The following is a 25092-nucleotide window of genomic DNA, read 5'->3' as shown; positions in this document are numbered from 1 at the left end:
TGAGTCCATGCAACTTCATATTATTCAGGCACCCTTAATACCCAAATAAATCTAAACTTATTAAAGGCTCCCAGGCTTCAGATGTATAGAATTGTATATGAATGAAGATTCAATATTACTGACAATCAAAGATGGCTTTTATAGATTCCAAGACCAGAAGGGACCACTCATCTCCTAGTCTTACCTCCTGTATAACGCAGGCCATAGACCTTTCCCCAAATAATTCCTATTTGAAGAACAGAGGATCTTTTAGAAAAACATTCAACCTTGATTTTAAAATGCACAATGATGGGGACGGCCCCACAACCCAGGGTAAATGGTACCAATGTTTAATTATCCTCGCAGTTTAATATTTATGCTTTATTTCAAGTCTGAATGTTGTCTAACTTCAACTTCCAGCCACTGAATGTTGTTATGCTTTTGTCTGCTAGACTGAAGATCCCATTATCAAATATTTTTTCCCTGTTTAGGAACTTACAAACCTGATCAAGTTATCCCGTAACCTTCCCTATGTTAAGCTAAACAGACTGTGATTGAGTCTGTACAGTATCTACAAAGGCATATTTTCAAGTCCTTTCTTTAATCATTCTTGTGACTCTTCTCTGAACCCTCTCCAATTTATCAGTGTGACACTGTATGGAATCTGGGGGACACTTTAGGATATTATGAATACCACTATGGTAAAATTGCAGTGAGTTATGCCAGATATGCCGTGTAAGATATCTGTGAAAATGCTATAGTTTGCTAAATATGATGATCTTGTTTATATGTTTGTATCACTTTTGTATTATGGGTTATAGATATGTATGTATGTCTGTATTTCAAAACTTGTGCTATGCTTCTGGGTGACACCCCCAGACAGTTTCAGCACTGCCTAGCCTGCTTGATGGCCCATTAAGGACCATCAGCTATACAACTGACCCATTGAGAGAAGGCAAGGGATACACCTTGTGACTCAGCAAGGCACGCAGGGGCATGCCTATGGAGAGAACTCTAAGGCTTCCAAGCCACGTGTTGGGCAGCTTGTGTTAGAAACAAAGGAAGCACAGGCCGCATGGCAAAAGGCTATCAAAGGCAGCTGCATCTTTTGCATTTTGTCTTCAATCCTGCTTCTTACCTCTGAAGGAACTTTGCTACAAACTGAAACTCTGAACAAAGGACTGAATGACCCATCCAAGCTGTGGATGTGTTCCAGAGGGACTTTCAAGCCAGCAAATTCACCGATACTGCTAGGAACCTGATATATGGACTCTGAAGTCTTTGTATGTATATGACTGTTTTACCATTTAACATCTTTCTTCTTGTTCTTTTTTCTTTATAATAAACCTTTAGTTTTAGACACTAAAGGATTGGCTGGCAGCATGGTATTTTGGGTAAAATCCAAACCTATACTGACCTGGTGACGTGGCTGACCCTTTGGGGTCAGAAGAACATTTTGTATATGTTAGCAGAGTTTAAAACAACTTCTCACTGTACTGGACCTAGGTGCTGATTGGGTGCCAGAGACTAGAATGCAATAAAGGGGGCTGTGTGATTTCTTCTTTTTGCTTCTTGATAACCAGTGTGGGGGATCAGAAGTGCAGTTTGTGACTGGTTGGGGAGTTTAACTTTAGTGTTACCCACCAGTCTTGAGAGTATCTGCTCTCCCTTTTGCAGCCTGCCTTGACCTTGGCATTTCCAGTGAGGGCTGCCCCAAGCACCACTAGGTCACAGTCAACATCCTTGATTAGTGAATACCAAAACAGGACACAGTATTCCAGCAGCAGTCACACCAGTGCCAAATACAAAGGTAAGATAACCTCCCTACTCCTACTAGTGACTTCCCTGTATATAGCCAAGCATTAGCCCTTGTGGCCAGAGGGTAGGTCTACACAGCAAAACAAACCTGTGAGAAGAAAGTCTCAGAGCCAGGGTCAACTGCCTCTACAGGCGTGGATGTGTCTACATTTAAATAGCAGTGTAAACGTTCTTGCTTGGGCTGGAGCCTGAAGCTCTGAGACCTGGGAAGAGGGTTGGGTCTCAGAGCCTGGATGTTAAGCACTGGGTAACAGGAGTCATGCCTAGTGGTTGGAGCAGAGGTTGAAGCCAGACATAGGGTTGGGACTGGGCCGAGGGCAGCATTGGAACCAGGGTCCAGGGACAGGCCGGAGTCAGAAATGATATCAGAGTCCGTAGACAAGCCAAATCAGTACTATAGCTCAAGTCCAGGTTTAGGTCAAGGATGAGTGGTTAGAGTCCCCGATGGTCAAGGTGGAGGCAAGGCTGGAGTAGGCTAGTTACAGGGCTAGAGCTAGGTCAGAGCAGGGCAAGGCCAAGGCTGGAGCAGGTCAGTAATAGAGCTCAGGAAGGATCAAGAACCAGATCAAGAGCAGGCTGGGAGACTAGAGAGTCTGTTATGCTGCAAGGCAGCAGGACAGTTCCTGGCTAGGTACTGCTGTTGTGCAGACTGATCTGCAGTTCTGGCAGGGTTGGGGAGCCTGGGGGTCATCTGACTCGGGCTCTGCTCAGGGATAGGCTGCTGCCGCATGCCTGAAGTTGGAGGCCTGGTCTACACTACACAGTTAGGTCAATGGAAGGCAACTCACGTTGACCTAGGTGTGGATGTGTCTACATTTAAATTTTGCTCCTGCCGATATAACTGCCCCACTACACCAACTTAAGTGCACCTTCCTGAGCGGCGTAGAATCAGGGTTGATGTAATTAGGTCAACAGTGTCAGTGTAGATACCGTGTCTCTTACATCGACTGTTACTGGCGTCCAGGAACTCCAATGCCTTACAGTGACCACTCTGGTCATTGCTGTGAACTCCACTGCCCAGAAGTCAGGTGAACAGGAAGGAGCTCCTCCCCTTTAAAGCCCTGTGAATTTTTGAAATTCCTTTTCCCAGTTGCCCAGCTAGCAGCTCTCCATTGTTGTGCGCAACTGTCCAGCTGACCATGGCGGCTACACCTTGCAGGCATGCTCCTGGAGCACACAGGAGGTGTTGGATCTCCTGGATCTGTGGGGAGTAGAGGCTGTGCAGCAGGACTTGCCTTACCATGAGGCAAACTGAGGCGGCTGCCTCAGGTGCCAGACTGGGGGGGCACTACTAGGACTCAGAGTGTAGAAAATTGTGTCTGCTGCTGTGCATCTGTATTCTTTCTGTTCTTGATGCACAGAGATGGTGGAGTGCTGTGCTGGAGGAAGAAGGGTACAAGAGACATAACAGGCAGGCAGGAGAAAAGGTGAGAGGGAATAACAGAAAGCAGCAGGAGCCGCAGGGAGAGAGAGGAGGAGGAAGAGCCTCTTATGTACCTCTCTAGCACCCGAGGAGCCTGGACTGATTAACACCAGCTTCTCAGGGAGCTTCCTGTTTCCTGCTGCTTCCCTGAACCCACTTGAGGAGAACAGGCAGTCAACTGAAGTAGTAGGAGCCAGTTAGGCCCTTAAGATGCTGATATCTTCTCTCACTCAGGCCCTGCCACCAGCCTGCTTATTTGTCCCCTTCAATTGAGTTTTGAGAGCCACTATAACTGGCACAGAACAGCAGTCATGAGTGAAAGAAGAAAACGTCCCTCTGGGGCAGCATTCAGAAAAAAGAAAGAAAGCAAAGGAAGCTTTTCTATCTAAGGAGGAAGGAGCTCTCCTGAGATACATAGATACAAATGTTCATGGTGAGCCTTCCGGCCCCGTGAGGATGTGAGTGGTGAGGAGATGCCTGATCTTCCAGTTAGAGTGCAGGTGACCTGGCAGTTACTGCAGCATCCGTATCTCCATCTCAAATAGATGGAACCCTGCACATTCCTGAAGAAAAGTGTAGATCAGAGAAGAGTGTGGTGGAGGCGCAAGAAACAGCTGCTGCTGAGTTTAGTTCCTTAAGTCTAGATGATCCAGGACTGTGGACCCACTTGAACAGTAGCCTGAGGGACTTCCTTGTACTGCATGGGCCAGAGCAAGTGAAAAAGTTCATGTTCCCCAAAGACAATGAAAATAGATGTTTCCATCCAACATATTACTGGCGTGAAATCCCCAATGGTGACAAAGTGGAGAGGCCATGGCTTATGTACTCAAAAACCCAGAATGCTGCATACTGTTTTTGTTGCAAACTCTTCCAGTCTAATGTTCCAGCCACATTGGGTTCTACAGGAACAAACGACTGGAAAAATCTGGCTAGAAATCTGGCATGCCATGAGAAGGCAGCAAATCACCAGAGAGCATTCCATAGGTGGAAAGAACTTGAGATAAGGTTAAAGGCCACCACAGATGATCAGCATCAAGAGAAGATTGCATCAGTCTCTCTCTACTGGCAAAATGTTCTGAAAAGGCTCATTGCCATTGTAAGAATGCTTGCTACCCAAAAACTAGCACTGTGTGGCACTTCAGATCAGCTGTATGGAAACTTCCTTAAAAATGTGGAGCTGATGGCTGAGTTTGATGCTGTACTCCAGGAGCATCTAAGAGTCACCACCCAAGAAATGTACACAGACCACTACCTCAGAAAAACAATTCAAAATGAAATCATACAGTTACTGGCAACAAAAGTCAAACAGAAGATTGTGGCAGATCTGAAGAAAGCATGATATTACTCGGTTATTCTGGACTGCACACCTGACATCAGCCATACAGAACAAACTACTTTAATGGTGCGTTTTGTAACAACAACAGAACCTAGTGACAATGTCCCTGCAATGGTGACTGTCAGAGAGCATTTTCTAGAATTTATTGACATTGATGATGCTACAGGAGCTGGTATGACAAATGTGCTTCTTAAAAAGCTGGAAGATACGGGAATTGCGATAGCTGACAGGAGAGGTCAGGGCTACGATAATGGTGCCAACATGAGAGGCAAGAACAGAGGAGAGCAGACACAGATCCAAGAGTTAAACTCTCGAGCTTTTTTTGTCCCATGCAGTTCTCATTCATTGAACTGGGTGGTCAGTGATGCAGTGTCAGCTTCGAGCGAGGCTGCTGAATTTTTTAAATGTAATTCAAAGCGTCTATGTATTTTTGTCTGCATCAACTCATCAATGGCAAATTTTGAAGCAACATCTGGGAACATCCTCTCTGACACTGAAACCACTGAGTGCCACACGATGGGAAAGTCGAGTGGAGGCGATAAAGCCTATCAAACACCAAATTGGGACGATAGATGATGCCATAGTTGCCATTATGGAGGATAATGCTATGACAGGAACTGTTCATGGGAGAACAGTGGCAGAGGGAAATGGAATCACCAGAAACATACATAACTTCAAATTTCTGTGTGACTTAGTGTTGTGGCATGCCATACTGTTTGAAATAAATGTTGTAAGCAAGAGACTCCAAGGTGTTGACCTTGATATATCTGGAGCAATGGAACAATTGGATAAAGCAAAGTCATACCTATAGTCTTACTGGTCAGACGAGGGATTTCAAAACGTTCTGAAGAGTGCACAGAAGTTGGCAGAGGAACTTCACACTGAAGCTATTTTCCCACCCATTCAAGAATACAAGAGTCACCGAAGAAGACGACATTTTGATTACAAGACACGGGATAATCCCTTAGAGACCCCAAACAACAATTCAAAGTTGGTGCTTTATGCAATACAGGTGCTAGATTGTGCAATACAGTCAGTTGAAGAACGTTTCATGCAGCTCAAGGAACACAGCAGTATATTTAGGATGTTGTATGATATTCCAAAACTCCTCACTATATCTGAAGAAGACCTACACCAGCAATGCTGGGCACTAGAGACAGTGTTTGACACATGTTGATATGCGGGATATTGATGCGAGTGATTTAGGTGATGAACTGAAAGCCCTTTCAAGATACATTTCAGCAGGATCAACTCCAAAGGCTGTTCTGGAATATATGTGCACAAATAATATGATCACCTTCTTTCCAAATGCTTTTGTTGCTCTGTGCATACTTCTAACACTTCCTGTAACAGTTGCCAGTGGAGAACGCAGCTTCTCCAAGCTGAAGTTAATAAAACACACATCTATGCTCCACAATGACACAGGAGAGGCTGGTCGGCCTTGCAACCATCTCAATAGAGCATGGGCTGGCCCAGACTGTGGACCTTCAGGAAGCAGTTAAAATCTTTGCAACCAAGAAGGCATGGAAAGCACCACTTTGATTATTCAAACAGATAAAAATGCCAGTGTTTACTATGCAGAAAAGAACAGTTACATTAGCTGTTCAGGCGTTTGAAAGTTAAGCGTTACTTAAAATTTTTGAACAAGGCATTTTAAGTTGTTAGGTCTCCTTTATTGGGGTAGGTAGCAGAGCAGTACCATGGGACGAGTAGAAGTGGAAGAAGGCAGAATTGAGACCTTTCAGAGTTTTGGCCCAAGTGAGGGGACATGGGGGCATCATTTGAGCTCCCTGCCTCAGCTGCCAAAATGTTGTGGACTGGCTCTGCTGTGCAGGCACAGCTCCAATCAAGACATAGAAAAGTGGACATCTGTGACAGACTGCTCGTGGCATGCAGGAGAACAGCTACAAGAGGGGCTAGCAGAAGTGCTGCATGAAAGCGAACGAGCAGCAGCAGGCATACCAGAAGGCCAGGGAGGCCAACAATCCATCTAATGTGGAACAACAGACCTGCTGCTTTTACAAAGAGGTGCATGCATGAACAGCAAGGAGGTGGGAGAGGAAGAGGAAGAGTACTATGGGGGACAGGCAACCAGGTGATCCAGCTGCACAGTGAGCCAGGACATGTTTCTGACTTCACTGCAGTCCAAAAAGTCCCAACAGTTGAGCACGGGCAAGCCTCATACAGAGGAAGGAACCTCTAGTGAGTATGCAGTTTGCCTTGAAACTACAAGGATGGAATCCCCAAAGTAGAGAAAGTACTGAAACAACCAAGAGAGGTAGACTTGTTCTCTGCCTAACTCTAAAGGGGAATGAAAAGCGGAGGGGACCATGTGGAACAGTTTGTTCATGTGCACCGGGATGTTCCATAAATCCTGTAGACATCTCAATGAAACTTTCATGGAGGTACTCTGCAATCCTCTGCGAAAGGTTTCTGGGGAGGGCTGCCTTATTTCTTCTGCTATGGTAGGACACCTTCTGTTCCTACGCCACTCAGTGATTACTTCAGCAGGCACCATTGCAATACACAAGCTAGCAGCATACGAGCCTGGGCAGCATCTGTGTTCTCTGCCTCTGTCCCCCTCAGGAGTGAGATAGCCTAAAATCACCAGTGCCCATAGAAAATGCTGCCAGTATTCAGTCCCATTGCTCTAAACACATAAACCTGCAAACTATCTCCTCCTCATTTCCCCTACCACAGCTTGAATACTGTGTGCAGATGTGGTCGCCCCACCTCAAAAAAGATATATTGGAATTGGAAAAGGTTCAGAAAAGGGCAACAAAAATTATTAGTGGTATGGAACGGCTTCCGTATGAGGAGAGATTAGTAAGACTGGGACTTTTCAGCTTGGAAAAGAGACAGCTAAGGGGAGATATGAGTGAGGTCTATAAAATCATGACTGGTATAGAGAAAGTAGATAAGAAAGTGTTGTTTACTACTTCTCATAACACAAGAACTAGGAGTCATCAAATGAAATGACTAGGCAGCAGGTTTAAAACAAATAATGCACACACAACACACAGTCAACCTGTGGAACTCCTTGCTAGAAGATGTGATGTCCAAGACCATAACAGGGTTCAAAAAAGAACTAGACAAATTCATGGAGGATAGGTCCATCAATGACTATTAGCCAGGAAGGGCAGGAATGCTGTCCCTAGCCTCTGTTTGCCAGAAGCTGGGAATGAGTGACAGGGGATGGATCACTTGATGATACCCTGTTCTGTTCATTCCCTCTGGGGCACCTGGCACTGGCCACTGTCGGAAGACAGGATACTGGGCTAGATGAACCTTTGGTCTGACCCAGTAGGGCCATTTTTATGTTCTTATATAAATCCATGGTGCATCTACACCTTGAATACTGTGACCAGTTCTGGTCATCTCATTTCAAACAGAATATAGTGGAACTGTAAAGGTTCAGAGACGTGCAACAAAGCTGATCAAGGGTATGGAACGGCTTCTGTGCAAGGAGAGACTAAAAAGAGCATGGCTGTTCAGCTTGGAAAAGAGACAATTAAGGGGGGATGTGATAGAGGTCTATAAAATCATGAATGGTGTGGAGAAAGTGAATAAAGTAGTGTTATTTACTTCCCTCCCTCGACAATAAAAAACCAGGGGTCACCTGATGTAATTAATAGGTAGCAGGTTTAATATAAACTTGAGGAAATATTTTTTCAGACAATGCACAATTAACTTGTTGAAGTCATTGCCATGGGATGTTGTTATGGCCAAAAGTATAACTGCGTTAAAAAAAAAAAACAAGATAAGTTCATGGAGGATAAATCCATCAATAGCTATTGGCCAAAATGGTCAGAGACTATAACCCCATGCTCAGGACAACCCTAAACTTCTGACTGCCAAAAGTTGGAGGGGAAGAAAGGGATAAGATCTTTCCAAAACTGCCCTGTTCTCTGCACTCCCCCTGAAGCTCTGGTATTGGCCACTGTCTGAGACAGGATCTTGAGCTAGATGGACCACTGGTCTGACCCACTATGGCAGTTCTAATGTTCTTATTCTTTCTTTAACTAAGTCTTAATTCACTGGAAGTGATAAATAAAATTAATGGCAAAGAGTCTTGTGGCACCTTATAGACTTACAGATGTGTTGGAGCATAAGCTTTCATGGGTGAATACCCACTTTGTCAGATGCATGTAGTGGAAATTTCCAGAGGCAGTTATAAATATGCAAGCAAGAATCAGGCTAGGGATAACAAGGTTAGTTCAATCAGGGAGGATGAGGCCCTCTTCTAGCAGTTGAGATGTGAACACCAAGGGAGGAGAAACTGCTTTTGTAGTTGGCGAGCCATTCACAGTCTGTGTTTAATCCTGAGCTGATGGTGTCAAATTTGTAAATGAACTGAAGCTCAGCAGTTTCTCTTTGAAGTCTAGTCCTGAAGAGTTTTTGCTGCTGGATGGCTACCTTTAAATCTGCTAGTGTGTGTCCAGGGATACTGAAGTGTTCTCCTACAGGTTTTTGTATATTGCCATTCCTAATATCTGATTTGTGTCCATTTATCCTTTTACGTAGGGACTGTCCAGTTTGGCCGATGTACATAGCAGAGGGGCATTGCTGGCACATGATGGCGTATATTACATTCGTGGACTTGCAGGTGAATGAACCAGTGATGGTGTGGCTGATCTGGTTAGGTCCTGTGATGGTGTTGCTGGTGTAGATACGTGGGCAGAGTTGGCATCGAGGTTTGTTGCATGGATTGGTTCCTGAGTTAGAGTTACTATGGTGTGGTGTGTAGTTGCTGGTGAGAATATGCTTCAGGTTGGCGGGTTGTCTGTGGACGAGGACTGGCCTGCCTCCCAAGGCCCGTGAAAGTGAGGGATCATTGTCCAGGATGGGTTGCAGATCACTGATGATGCGTTGGAGAGGTTTTAGCTGAGGATTGTATGTGATGGCCAGCGGAGTTCTGTTGGTTTCTTTCTTGGGTTTGTCTTGCAGCAGGAGGCTTCTGGGTACACGTCTGGCTCTGTTGATCTGTTTCCTTATTTCCTCGTGTGGGTATCGTAGTTTTGAGAATGCTTGGTGAAGATCTTGTAGGTGTTGGTTTCTGTCTGAGGGGTTGGAACAAATGTAGTTGTACCTCAGCGCTTGGCTGTAGACAATGGATCGTGTGGTGTGTCCGGGATGGAAACTGGAGGCATGAATGTAGGCATAGCGGTCGGTGGGTTTTCAGTATAGGGTGGTGTTAACATGACCGTCGCTTATTTGCACTGTGGTGTCTAGGAAGTGGACCTCCCATGTAGATTGGTCCAGGCTGAGGTTGATGGTAGGGTGGAAGCTATTAAAATCGTGGTGGAATTCTTCCAGGGTTTCCTTCCCATGGGTCCAGATGATGATGTTGTCATCAGTGTAGGGTAGGTAGAGAAGGGACGTGAGTGGATGAGAGCTGAGGAAGCGTTGTTCCAGGTCAGCCATAAAAATGTTGGCATATTGTGGGTCCATGCGGGTGCCCATAGCAGTGCCACTGGTCTGGAGGTATATATTGTGACCAAATTTGAAATAATCGTGCGTGAGGATAAAGTCACAGAGCTCAGCAACCAGTTGTGCTGTGGCATCATCAGGGATACTGTTCCTGACAGTTTGTATTCCATCTGTATGTGGGATGTTTGTATAGAGCGCCTCTACATCCATGGTGGCTAGGATGGTGTTTTCTGGAAGATCATCAATGCATGGTAGTTTTCTCAGGAAATCAGTGGTGTCACGGAGATAGCTGGGAGTGCTGGTGGCATAGGGTCTGAGTAGAGAGTCCACATATCTGGACAGTCCTTCAGTGAGAGTGCCAATGCCCGAGATGATGGGGCATCCAGGATTTCCGGGTTTGTGGATCTTGGGTAGTAGATAGAATAATCCCAGTCGGGGCTCTAAGGGTATGTTGATTTGTTCCTGTGTTAGTGTAGGGAATGTCCTGAGTAGATGGTGCAGTTTCTTAGTGTATTCCTCAGTGGGATCTGAGGAAAGTGGCCTGTAGAACTTGGTATTGGAGAGTTGTCTGGCAGCCTCCTTTTGGTAGTCAGACCTGTTCATGATGACAACAGCACCTCCTTTATCAGCCTCTTTGATTATAATAGGTTTCAGAGTAACAGCCGTGTTAGTCTGTATTCGCAAAAAGAAAAGGAGTACTTGTGGCACCTTAGAGACTAACCAATTTATTTGAGCATAAGCTTTCATAAGCTACAGCTCACTTCATTGGATGAATACTGTGGAAAACACAGAAGATGTTTTTATACACACAAACCATGAAAAAATGGGTGTTTATCACTACAAAAGGTTTTCTCTCCCCCCACCCCACTCTCCTGCTGGTAATAGCTTATCTAAAGTGATCACTCTCCTTACAATGTGTATGATAATCAAGGTGGGCCATTTCCAGCACAAATCCAGGGTTTAACAAGAACGTCTGAGGAACGGGCGGGGGGCGGGGACGGGCGCGTAGGAAAAAACAAGGGGAAATAGGTTGCCTTGCATAATGACTTAGCCACTCCCAGTCTCTATCCAAGCCTAAGTTAATTGTATCCAATTTGCAAATGAATTCCAATTCAGCAGTCTCTCGCTGGAGTCTGGTTTTGAAGTTTTTCTGTTGTAATATCGCAACTTTCATGTCTGTAATCACGTGACCAGAGAGATTGAAGTGTTCTCCGACTGGTTTATGAATGTTATAATTCTTGACATCTGATTTGTGTCCATTTATTCTTTTACGTAGAGACTGCCCAGTTTGACCAATGTACATGGCAGGGGGGCATTGCTGGCACATGATGGCATATATCACATTGGTAGATGTGCAGGTGAACGAGCCTCTGATAGTGTGGCTGATGTGATTAGGCCCTATGATGGTGTCCCCTGAATAGATATGTGGGCACAGTTGGCAACGGGCTTTGTTGCAAGGATAGGTTCCTGGGTTAGTGGTTCTGTTGTGTGGTATGTGGTTGCTGGTGAGTATTCGCTTCAGGTTGGGGGGCTGTATGTAGGGAAGGAGATTTGTGAGAGTGTTGGGTCATCCCTCAGGATAGGTTGTAGATCCTTGATAATGCGTTGGAGGGGTTTTAGCTGGGTGTTGAAGGTGACGGCTAGTGGTGTTCTGTTATTTTCTTTGTTAGGCCTGTCCTGTAGTAGGTGACTTCTGGGAACTCTTCTGGTTCTATCAATCTGTTTCTTCACTTCCGCAGGTGGGTATTGTAGTTGTAAGAATGCTTGATGCCAGGGTTGTTTCTGAGGCTGTAGATGGCATTGTGTTCTGCACGACTTAGGTTATGAGGCAAGCAATATTGTTTTTCCACCATTTCTGCATATGCACATAGGCGGAAGCATCCTATGTATAGGTCCAGACTGTCATTTCGACCCTCAGGAAGAGTCCATGTGGAAAGCTATCATAGCTGCCTTTTGTTAATTTCCCAGTTAATTATGATAGCAAAATAATTGTTAATTCTAGGAATATAGATAGCTAGTAGCTGCTGCTGTTCAACTCACATTGTAATGAGGTATTTGAGAGAAATAACTATTTTAACAAATTTCTGTAAATGGGTTCAAGCAGGCGTGGAACTGAATTAGCTCGTCTCCTGATAATTTGGATGGAAAAAGCTCTTTGAGTAATTTGCCTTCCTTTTGTCATCCTGAAAGATTTAAGCATAGTAACAGATCAAAAGCACAAATTCCTTGTTCAAGTTTCAGTTTTTCCATGTAAATGCTATCGTGAACTGGACCCCAAGTTATTCATGACTCTCAGTGTACATGATGGCCCTTAAAGCAGTTTCAAAAGGGAGAAATTTTCCTCCTCCTTCTTCAGAAGGAGGCAGCAAATAATTTAAAAACAACACAATGTTCTACAGTCCTTATTCATTTCGGAGCCTGAGTGGGATGAATAAGAACCTCCTCAGTTAACTATTCTCAGGATCAATCCAGATGCTCAGATAATCAGGCTGTAATCACAACTGGATATCTTCACCTAATGATGCTTCATTCTGTTCCATCTCTGAAATTCTGTCAGAAATAGTGGTGTCTCTCTTGCTGTGTATTTATATCTCCCTACTGTATTTTCCACTCCATGCATCTAATGAAGAGGGTTATAGCCTACGAAAGCTTATGCCCAAATAAATTCGTTAGTCTCTAAGGTGCCACAAGGACTCCCCATTGTTTTTGCTGATACTGACTAATGCGGCTACCCCTCTGAAACCCATCTCTTGCTTCTATTTCACTAGGCTTTGGACACCTGAAAATCTTGCAGCAAGTGTTGCAACTCTGGCTGGAAGTTGCTAGAGGTTAGGAAATTGGTGTCCTTGTAAGGTTGCCAGTTGTGTTGCACCAGACTAAGCAGCATGAAACAACATGGTATTATCAGCAAAATTTTCATGACCTATACATGACCAAACACAGTTTTTGTTTATCTTGCCAATACAGATCTGACCTACAGTACCCCTGCTATTCCAGCCCTGGACCCACAAAAAGACACATGAATTATAACCACCAGCGCTGTTTCCATTCCAGTCCTAGGGTTCACCTCTGCCGCAGTTCTGTCAATGCTCATTAATCTTATCCTGCAATATACCTGCCATTGGAAGTACTAGTAATAAGTACCATTTATGATGCACTTTTCATTTTCAAAGCTTTTTTCAAACACTAACTAATGAATCCTAGTCCTGGAGTTCCCTTGAAAAGAGACTGTTCTCTGTGCCAAACTGCATAGTATTTTTAAAATGCACATAAATGACTAAAGGGACAAATTTAACACCAACAATCCCAATACAAATTTAAAGCTAAGTCTAGAGAGCTAAATGGCTAGTACATGTTTATGGATAAAAGTTCTACCTACTAATACTAAGGATTGGGTACTGGGGGACATCTGTTACAGACCACTTAATCTCACTAGGGAACAGGACAAACTGCTCCTTAAACATCTGTCTGTAAAGTGTAAGAAGAAAAACTGTTGTAACGAGTAACTTCAACAAAGGTGCATTTGCTGGACATCTCATGCAGCCAGTTACAAAACTCCCCTAAAGTTGCTCAAAATAATAGATGATAATTCCTTAACACAGGAAGTCCTGCACCCAACATGGGTACATTCAATAGTTGTACCTCATTAACTCATAAGAAGAGTTAATCACTGACCTAAACATTAGTGTTGCCACTGTACCAAAGATCACGATCTTGTTACACTTACCTTGTGCAAACAGAATATGGCACCAATCAATAATATGTATATTTAGAACTTTAAAAGGGTTAATTTCCCAAAGATTAATGTAAACAGTGGTATAACTGTCTGGGAAAACAAATCTGAAATGGAAAGCGTTAATGAAAACTGGGACTTGTTCATGGATATCCTATTGCAGCGTTTCTCAAACTGGGGTCCGTGTGGGTACTCCAGGGAGTCCAAGGGCCCCGCTGATCAACTCCTCCCCCTCGCTCCCAGCAGGAGCATGCTGGGGAACAGCTGTTCAGTGGAGTGCAGGAGGCGCTTGGAGGGAGAGGGAGGAGCAGGGATGAGGCGAGCTTGGGGGAGGGGCAGAAAGAGACGGAGAAGAGGAGGAGTGGGAGCGCGGCCTAGGGCTAAGCAGCAGACTTGGGGGTCCGCGAAAAAAATTTAAATCAAAATGAGGATTTTCAGGTTGCTAAAGTTTGAGAACTGGATGTCCATGATCCCACAGATAGACAAAAAGGAATTCTGGGCTAGAAGCCAACCTGATTAAAAGAAGATGCAAAAGTGGTAATAAAACAGAGGTTCTCAAACTGGGGGTTGGGACCCCTCAGGGGGTCATGAAATTATTACATGGGGGGTCGTGAGCTGTCAGCCTCCACCCCAAATCCCGCTTTGCCTCCAGCATTTTTAATGGTATTAAAAATATAAAAAAGTATTTTTAATGTATAAGGGGGGTTGCACTCAGAAGCTTGCTATGTGAAAGGGGTCACCAGTACAAAAGTCTGAGAACCCCTGTAATAAAACAATTATATATAAAGGATGGGAAACAGGGAAGTAAATGGCAATGAATATAAAGTTATAAGTTAAAAAAAATGTAGCTGACGTAAAAAAGGGAAGCCAAAGGAATCAATGAAATATCAGTGGCCAAAGGAGTTAAAGATAACAAGAAAAACCCTAGGTCAGGTATATAACCATATCTAGATGCAGATGGTAAAATTGTAAACAGTGACGTAGAAAAAGCAGAAACGTTTAATGGATATTTCTATTCAGAATTTGGAACGAAGCAGCAAGATGTATCAAACCCATATGATGATGTAGATGGAACAGAAAGTTTGCCATCTGTAACAAAGGAGGATGTGACACGGCACCTACTAAAATGAAACATTTTCAAATCAACACTCCCAGGTAACTTACGTCCAACGTTCGTAAAGGAACTAGCTGAGGAGCTCTCTTGAAGTTAATATTTAAAAAAATCTTGAAAAATTGGGAAAATTCCAAAGGAGTGGAGGATTACCAACATAGTTCCAATACAGTAACTCCTCACTTAACTGTGTAGTTATGTTCCTGAAAAATGCGACTTTAAGTGAAACGATGTTAAGCAAATCCAATTTCCCCATAAAATTAATGTAAATGGGGGGGGGTTTAGGTTCCAGGGAAATTTTTTTTTTTTTTGCCAGACAAAAGACACACACACATACAGTATAAGTTTTAAACAAACAATTTAATACTGTACACAGCGATGAGGATTGTGAAGCTTGGTTGAGGTGGTGAAGTCAGAGGGTGGGATATTTCCCAGGGAATGCCTTACTGCTAAATGATGAACTAGCAATTGGCTGAGCCCTCAAGGGTTAACTCATTGTTAATGTAGCCTCACACTGTACAAGGCAGTACTAATTGAGGGAGAGGAGACAGCATGGCAGACAGAGACACAAACCGTGTGTCTGTGAGAGGGAGAGAGATGCACATTTCCCCTTTAAGTACGCTGACCCCACTCTTAAGTGCCTTGTTAAGTTAATCAGCAAGCTGAGACCACAGCTGCTTCCAGGAAGCTCCCTCGTCCTGAGCCCTGTCGTGTGTGTCCCCCCTGCTCTATGGAAGATGGGGTAAGCGGGGTGCAGGAGCAGGGGGGAGGGAGACACCCTGACATTAGCCCTCCTCCGGCCCCCGCCCCTGCACAGCAAGCAGGAGGCTCGGGGAGCAGCTTCAAGGCAGAGGGCAGGAGCAGCACATGGCAGTGGGGGGAGGGACAGCAATTGATAGCCTGCTGGGCAGCTGCTGCAAAGGGAACTTAGGGGAGCGGGGAGCTGATGGGGGGCTGCCGGTCCACTCTGGTTCAAAGCCCCCACCAGCTAGCTGCAACGGGCTGCTCTTCCTGGAAGCTGTGGACAAAGCAGGCGGCTGCCAAACGACATTATAAGGAAGCACTGCACAACTTTAAACGAGCATGTTCCCTAATTGATCAGCAACGTAACAACATTAACCGGGACAACTTTAAGCGAGTTACTGTATTTAAAAAAGGTTAAGGGATGATCCAGGGTACCATAGACCGATCAGCCAGACAGAGTCTGGGTAAAATAATGGAACAGTTAATTTGTGACTAGCAACATAGGATTAGAGGCAAAAAAAAAAAAAAAAAAACACTTGATGCCAGTCTGCATGGTTTCTCAGAAGGTAGATCTTGTCAAATAAATCTGTTGTCTTTTTTGGACAGCATTGATAAAAGGAACTGTGTTGATAGAATATATATGGATTTCTCCAAGGTATTTGACCTAGTACCACATTTTGATTTACAAACTTGCATTATATGTGTGACAGTCTATATCCCTATGTTCACCCTTTTTACAAAACTATAATGGATTTTTTTTACAAAGTATGCCTTGTGAGGTATCATTGGAAAACTCATACTGTGCTGGTAAAATGTGTGTGACAACAACATTGTATGTAAAGTTATAAGATTCTACTGTATAAGATTACTGAGACATATTCCAAGTTCAGAAAAGCAGGCACAAACCAGTTCCTCAAAAACAAAAGGCAAACTGACACCTCAGCTAGGTGTCAACAAAATTAAATGGACTATCACTTGGTTAAGCAGCTATTCTTTGGCAGGAAAGAGTGTGAGCAAGAAATCTTGGCAAAGAAACACTGGAAGTTCCCATCCCACAGACTTGGTCTCCTTAACCCCTCCTGGAGATGTTTCTCAAAGAGGAGGAAAAGATATAAAAATGGTGGAACAGACTCCCCACATGATCTCTCTTTTCATCTCTACTCACAGCATCAACAACGCCTGAAGGACAAAGGAAGCATCATTGGACTGGGGAGGGATCCTGGCTGAAAGATCCAACCAGTAATACTGCTGAAGCATGTAGAGAGATTTCGGAGTAGCAGCCGTGTTAGTCTGTATTCGCAAAAAGAAAAGGAGTAATTGTGGCACCTTAGAGACTAACCAATTTATTTGAGCATAAGCTTTCGTGAGCTACAGCTCACTTCATCGGATGCATCACTTTATATTTATTTATACAGTGCTCACTTTATATTTATTTTTATTACAAATATATTTGCACTGTAAAAAACAAAAGAAATAGCATTTTTCAATTCACCTCATACAAGTACTATAATGTAGAATTATGTAAAAAAACAACTGCATTCAAAAATAAAACAATGTAAAACTTTAGAGCCTACAAGTCCACTCAGTCCTACTTCAGCCAATCACGCAGACAAACAAGTTTGGTTACAATTTGCAGGAGATAATACTTCCCGCTTCTTGTTTACAGTGTCACCTGAAAGTGAGAACAGGTGTTCGCATGGCACTGTTGTAGCTGGCGTTGCAAGCTATTTACGTGCCAGATGTGCTAAAGATTCACATGTCCATTCATGCTTCAACCGCCATTCCAGCATCCATGCTGATGATGGATTCTACTCAGTAATGTTCCAAAGCAAAACAGACCAACGCATGTTCATTTTCATCATCCAAGTCAGATGCCACCAGCAGAAGGTTGATTTTCTTTTTTCGTGGTTCGGGTTCCGTAGTTTCCGCATCTGAGCGTTGCTCTTTTAAGACTTCTGAAAGCATGCTCCACACCTCATCCCTTTCAGATTTTGGACAGCATTTCAGATTCTTAAATGTTGGGTTGAGTGTTGTAGCTATTTTTAGAAATCTCAGGTTGGTATCTTCTTTGCATTTTGTCAAATCTGCTGTGAAAGTGTTCTTAAAACAAACATGTGCTGGGTCATCATCCGAGACTGCTATAACATGAAATATATGGTAGAGTGCAGGTAAAACAGAACAGGAGACATACAGTTCTCCCCCAAGGAGTTCAGTCACAATTTCAATGAACGCACTGTCTACAGTCCATTGTCTACAGTCAAGCTCTACAATACAACCGCATTTTAACGAGCATCATCAGCATGGAAGCATGTCCTCTGGAATGTTGGCTGAAGCATGAAGGGACATACAAATGTTTAGCATATCTGGCATGTAAATACCTTGCAATGGCAGCTAAAAAAGTGCCATGCGAACGCCTGTTCTCACTTTCAGGTGACAGTGTAAATAAGTAGCAGGTAGCAGTATCTCCCGTAAATGTAAACAAACTTGTTTGTCTTAGCAGTTGGCTGAACAAGAAGGAGGACTGAGTGGTCTTATAGGCACTAACATTTTACATTGTTTTGAGTGCAGTTATGTAAAAAAAAAAAACCCACGACATTTGTAAGTTACACTTTCATGATAAGGAGATTGCACTACAGTACTTGTATGAGGTGAATTGAAAAATACTATTTCTTGTGTTTATCATTTTTAACTGTGCAAATATTTGTAATAAAAATATAAAGTGAGCACACTTCACTTTGTATTCTGTGTCGTAATAGAATATATTTGAAAATGTAGAAAAACATCCAAATATGTAATACGTTTCAATTGGTATTCTGTTGTTTAACAGTGTGATACATTTTTTTAATCACGATTAATTTTTTTGAGTTAATCGCATGAGTTAACTGTGATCAATCAACAGCCCTACTTGTAATCACTTAAAAACATCTATCTTTCTGTAGTTAATAAACTTGCTTTATTGCTTTATCTAAACCAGTGACAGGGGTAACAGGATTTGTGCATATTTTCTATTAATGAAATGATGTACCTTCAATGAGCTTGTATTGTCCAGGACAGTACTGGGCAGTACAAAATCCACATTTCGAGTGGAAAGTCTGGGACTGAGAGTTTCCTGGTATTGCCCTGCAGTGTAAGTCATGGGTGTCTGACTATAGTACTCATACAGTATAGCTGGGAGTGATTTACATGCTGGAGGCCGTTTGTGAGCAGACCAGGAGTGGTTGCTCTTACAATGAAGCTGTATAAAAGGCACCCCATGCTGGAGAATTGAGGGGATGCATCTGTTCAACGTCCAGACTGTACCCTGAGGAATGTCACAATATGCAATTAACAGGGTACACATTAGATGGTTTAAAAACTGGTTCACTGACAGATCTCAAAATGTAGTTGGTAATGGTGAGATATCATACTATCACACTAATATTTTTATGAATAATCTAGATGAATTTATAAAATAATAATGATATATAAAATGATGATTTTAAAACATTTGCTGATAAAATTTGCAGATGAGACAGATTGCTGAGGTAGTAAATAAGGAGGAGGACAGGTTATTGTTACATGGTGATCTGAATTGCCTGGTTAAATGGTTACAATGCAACAAAATGTGTTTTAATACTGCCAAATGCAAGGTGATACATCTGGGAACCAAGATCAGAGGTTATACCTACAGGATGCAAGATTCTGTCTTGGTAAAGCACTTAGGAGTCATGATAGATAATCAACTCAACATGCGATCTCAATACAATGCGGTGACAAAAAGGGCTAATGTGCTCCTTGAATGTAATAAAAAGGGGAATATCAGTAGAAGTAGGTAAGTGAACTCTGTACATAGCATTGGTAAGATCACTACTAGAAATACTGTGTCCAGTTCTGGTAGCCACTCTTCAAGAAGGATGTGGAAATACTACAGAGAATTCAACAGAAGGCCATAAAAATGATCCAGGGGCTGAAAAACCAAGCCTTAAAACGTGAGGTTTAGTGAGCTCAGCTTATCCACGATACAGCTGAGAGGTGACTCAATCACTGCACATAGGCACTTACAGCTAGAAAAGAGATCTGATGGGGAGGGGAGCCTTTCCAACATTGCTGACAAAGGCATAACAGGATCCAGTGGCTGGAAGTTGAATTTAGATAAATTCAACATTGAAATAAGACAATTTCCTAGCAGTGAGGGTGATTAAACATTGGAACAGCTTACTGGGAGAGATGGTGGATTCACCATCGCTTAGAGTCTTTATGAAGAAATTAGATATTTTTTTAAAAGATATACTTTAATCAAGCTTCTAAGAGAAATTCTATGGCCTGTGTATGCAAGGGGGCAGGGATGGATGGTCATAATGGTCCCTTCTGATTTTGGAATCTGTGACTGGGTCTCCCCTAGTCGTCCCCCTCCTTCAAGGCCATGGGGAGAACAGGTTTGCCTGCATCGCTCTCAAAAGGCTCATAACACTTGCAGTTCTTTAATCAAATCTCATACTTCAGGGCTTCAGCCAGTTGCCTGCAGGGATCAGGAAGGAATTTTTTTTGCTGATGCACAATTGTATGTAATCTGTTTTCAGTTTTGCCTTCCTCTGAAGCATCAGAGATGGGCTACAGCTGGAGATGGGACACCAAGCAGTGGACCAGTGGCCTGAGAAGTTACAGAGGATCTTCTTTCTAGATGCATGGCAGGTAGTTAGTTTCTTCAAACCTGAAGAAGAGTCTGTGTAAGCTCGAAAGCTTGTTTGTCTCATCAACATAAATTGGTCCAATAAAATATATTACCTCACACACCTTGTTTTGCTCATATGCTCAGGATCATACTGATTACTGGATTTGGGGTCAGGAAGGAATTTTCCCTCAGGTCAGAATGGCTGGGGCCTTGAGGATTTTTCACCTTGTTCTGCAGGAAAGGGCATGGTTCACCTGCTGGGATCATCTCAATCAATTCAGTGCCACTGCAAGGACCTTGGGTATTAGTTCCACCTTGGTTTCTCCTGTTCTCAGAATGTTCTCTCACATAGTTAAGTCTCCTGAGGGCTGAAATGTTTTGGTCTAACCAAAGTCTCTGCCTTTTATATAGGGGGTATCTAGATGAAATGTACCGGCCTATTATGTACAGGAGTTCAGACAAGATGATCTAATGGACCTTTCTGGCCTTAAACCCTATACAACATTAATCCACAGTGCCCCAGAATTAGAGAGATTTCTTTAAATCTGTGCCAATAAATTGTTAGCATAGGAGGATTAGGGAGAGGCAGTGTGGTCCAGTGGACAGGGGACTGGGCTGGAAGTCAGGAGACACGGGTGTTATTCCCAGCTCTGCTACTGACCTGTTGTGTAACCTTGGCCATTTTGCATTAGCTCTTTGTGCCTCTATTTCTCCTTCCACCCTTTGTCTGTTTTGTTTTTTCTAGTTAAACTGTAGCATTTTTCAGACAGGGACTGTTCCTTACTATATGTTTGTATGGTAACTTGCACAATGGGGCCCTGATCTCATCTGGGAACTCTATCTGTTACCAAAATACAAATAAATAATATTAAGGGAGCGTATACCTGCCACACAGTAATAGCTTTGTAAAGACTGACCAAGTTACAATGCTGCTCCAACAGCAGCAGGACAGTATATTAATTGTTCAGTTATTGAGGACTCATTTTTATATCTTCTCCTAATAAAGTTCTGCTATAAAGGCGAGTGGTATTTGTATTCCTCTAGTTAATCGTTTTATTAAGAGGGGAACAGTATTCTTAATGAGGATGATAATACTGGGGAGAAGGGTTAGTGTTCCCCTTAACTGTCTGTTTTTTCCAGCACCAATATTCAAGTATCTAAGTAATTTTTGGAACATCTATGACAGCTGGGTTTATGGATAATTGAGTGACTGTAACTTTAGGACCACTCTCATATAGTAAAAAGAAAAAGAGTACTTGTGGCACCTTAGAGACTAACAAATTTATTTGAGCATAAGCTTTCATGAGCTACAGCTCACTTCACTGGATGCATTCAGTGGAAAATACAGTGGGGAGATTTATATACATAGAGAACATGAAACAATAGGTGTTACCATACACACTGTAACAAGGGTGATCACTTAAGATGAGCTATTACCAGCAGGAGAGCGGGGGGGAGGGGCGGGGCGGGGGGAAAACCTGGACACTATGGTGCTAATAAGCGATGGTCACGAACACCATCCTATACCGGAAACCTACTGACCGCTATTCCTACCTACATGCCTCCAGCTTTCACCCAGACCACACCACACGATCCATTGTCTACAGCCAAGCTCTACAATACAACCGCATTTGCTCCAACCCCTCAGACAGAGACAAACACCTACAAGATCTCTATCAAGCATTCTTACAACTACAATATCTACCTGCTGAAGTGAAGAAACAGATTGACAGAGCCAGGAGAGTACCCAGAAGTCACCTACTCCAGGAAAGGCCCAACAAAGAAAATAACAGAACGCCACTAGCCATCACCTTCCTCCCCCAACGAAAACCTCTCCAACGCATCATCAAGGATCTACAACCTATCCTAAAGGACGACCCATCACTCTCACAGATCTTGGGAGACAGGCCAGTCCTTGCTTACAGACAGCCCCCCAACCTGAAACAAATACTCACCAGCAACCACACACCACACAACAGAACCACTAACCCAGGAACCTATCCTTGCAACAAAGCCCGTTGCCAACTGTGCCACATATCTATTCAGGGGACACTATCATAGGGCCTAATCACATCAGCCACACTATCAGAGGCTCGTTCACCTGCACATCTACCAATGTGATATATGCCATTATGTGCCAGCAATGCCCCTCTGCCATGTACATTGGTCAAACTGGACAGTCTCTACGTAAAAGAATAAATGGACACAAATCAGACATCAAGAATTATAACATTCAAAAACCAGTTGGAGAACACTTCAATCTCTCTGGTCACTCGATTACAGACCTAAAAGTGAAGGAGTACTTGTGGCACCTTAGAGACTAACCAATTTATTAGAGCATAAGCTTTCGTGAGCTTGAAGTGAGCTGTAGCTCACGAAAGCTTATGCTCTAATAAATTGGTTAGTCTCTAAGGTGCCACAAGTACTCCTTTTCTTTTTGCGAATACAGACTAACACGGCTGTTACTCTGAGACCTAAAAGTGGCAATTCTTCAACAAAAAAAAAGTTCAAAACCAGACTCCAGCGAGAGACTGCTGAATTGGAATTAATTTGCAAACTGGATACAATTAACTTAGGCTTGAATAGAGACTGGGAGTGGATGGGTCATTACACAAAGTAAAACTATTTCCCCATGTTTATTCCCCCCGCCCCCGCTCTCCTGCTGGTAATAGCTCATCTTAAGTGATCACTCTCGTTACAATGTGTATGGTAACACCCATTGTTTCATGTTCTCTATGTATATAAATCTCCCCACTGTATTTTCCACTGAATGCATCCGATGGAGTGAGCTGTAGCTCATAAAAGCTTATGCTCAAATAAATTTGTTAGTCTCTAAGGTGCCAAAAGTACTCCTTTTCTTTTTGAGAATACAGACTAACATGGCTGCTACTCTGAAACCTCTCATATAGTAAAATCAGTGTAAACAGAGAGAATCTACTATTGTACCTTCACTCCTCATACTGTGAATTCTTTCCTAGTCATTCTTACCTTGATCTATGTTGCTTTGAGGGCTGAGAATAGAAGGGCTTGATCCCATATCTAGAATCTGCCAAATATCCTGCAGAGAGCTGTGTACTCCAGATGATGACATCCAGGCCTGTTGGGATTGGCTTTCCCTACTGAGTTGCTGTGATTGGTTTGTTTCTGAGGATGTACTTTCCTTTTGTTGCCCTGGACTGCAATTTCTTACAGAAGATTCCAGTTGAACCTGTAAGAATCAGAACATCCCCTTAAGAGGATATCTACTCTTCAGATGGATGACACCTGGAAATTGGTTTAATCAAAAGATGGCAGGGGGACGGGAGAGGGTCAGGACTGGGAGCTTCTCAGTGAGATAGCTAGATAGTTTCAGCAGCTGGGAGACAAGCTGTGTTATTATTTCTAATTTAGACAGGGCATAAGGGGAAAGAGAATGAGGTTGGAACACGGACAGTGTGGTTGGGATACAACTTGTTTAACATATGTTTTATAAAATAAAGCTGTATTATAAATACTATTTTGCACTTAATAAGTAAAGTAATGAATTTTCAGTATCTCATAGAAAATGAGTGTTATATAGAACTAAAGCACATGGTTAAAAGTATATCAAACTAGTAAAAAATTCCTGTACTGTACCTGAATCTGGGGTAATTCCGCTCTCTCACCACAGGTACTTGGAACATTTTCATCACTTAAGCTCTCTATTGAGCTGGGAAAGGCAACCATAGAAGTCAATCTTGAGAAACGTTGTTGCTGTGCATACTGGAGCTCCTGTTATGAAAAGAAGCCAGCCCAAATTATTGCACATTTCATTTAACACACGCATCTACAGATAACCTGCAATGTGTTTCCGGAGCCTCTGGAAAGACTGTATTTACAGGTGAGTTTTATGTGTCTAGTGCTTACAGTAATACACAAGAAATAGAGATATTATGAAGTAGGAAATTAAACTATGTTATATACCCAGAAGATCAGTATTGCTATGACGGGGTAGTTTGCCCTGCACACGCAGTAGCATGTAGTGGTCGGCCCACCCCACTACATGACATGGACCTGTAAAGGTTTGAAATATTCCATATAAGGACCTAAGGGGGATATAGATAGAGAGGAAGCAGTCCCAGGAATGAATGGTGCCTGGGATGAAATCCCATCACTGTATCTTTAGGGGCCTGGAGCCAGAAGCCTTGGAGAGAGGGTGTGGCCAGGCTCCCCTCACACCCAGTCAATTGGGAATGAGCTGGATCTGAGATGGGGACTAGCATATATGCTAGCTATTCCATCATAACAGGGCAGAAACCAGGAAGAGAGAGCTGCCTGCTGGATCCTCTTAGCCTGAAGATTAATTGAGGAAAAAGGAGCCAGCTGAGGAAGCAGCTGGCTAAGACTTCTCAGCTGGCTAAATTATAACCCAGCCCCAAGGAGGAGAGCTGAGCACTCCTATTTAAGTAGAGAGGTAATAACTTTCTGAATTAGCATGAACAGCTGACCAGGTCTTTTCTAGGGATCCAGTGCTGGGTCACCTGGGGCAACGAACAAGCAAGTTATCCTTTGTAGAAAATTGTAATAAATCAGATCCCAGGAAGGAGGTACGGGTTTTTGATTGAAAGAACCCAAGGGGGTGCTGAGTGCAATGCACTAGTAGGGCCACAAGGGGGTGTGCTCAAGATGCCCACCCCTTGTCAATGGCCAAAACTCCACTCCTAATAATTCCTCCCAAACTCTTTCCACAACCTCCAGGGGTGCTGGCACAATTTTTATAGTTGGGGGCGGAGGATGCTGAAAGCCATTGAACCAAACTGGAAACCACTTCAAGCCATGGGGTACAGCAGCACCCCCAGCACCCCTAGTTCCAGCACCTCTGCAGAATGAGCTCGGTGCCAGGGAGCAC

At 43.3% G+C, this 25092-nt stretch overlaps 1 protein-coding gene across 3 annotated transcripts in view; it reads right to left on the bottom strand.

Moving 5' to 3' along the window:
• The window catches only part of CCDC57 (coiled-coil domain containing 57), a 130217-nt gene that overhangs the window by 16971 nt on the left and 88154 nt on the right, over positions 1-25092 (bottom strand). For 2 of the 3 annotated variants that reach the window (XM_073310540.1, XM_073310541.1), the window contains exons 16-17: positions 23841-23975; positions 23214-23433 (exon numbers count right to left, since the gene is read on the bottom strand). In XM_073310540.1, the coding sequence (XP_073166641.1) occupies positions 23214-23433; positions 23841-23975 (355 nt within the window). Of the gene's footprint in view, positions 1-16739; positions 16865-23213; positions 23434-23840; positions 23976-25092 lie in introns of all 3 variants that reach the window. The other variant, XR_012154777.1, reaches the window with a different exon arrangement.

Source organism: Lepidochelys kempii, chromosome 14, assembly GCF_965140265.1.
Source record: "Lepidochelys kempii isolate rLepKem1 chromosome 14, rLepKem1.hap2, whole genome shotgun sequence".
NCBI lineage: Eukaryota > Metazoa > Chordata > Testudines > Cheloniidae > Lepidochelys > Lepidochelys kempii.
This window is presented reverse-complemented; position numbering and strand designations above follow the sequence as displayed.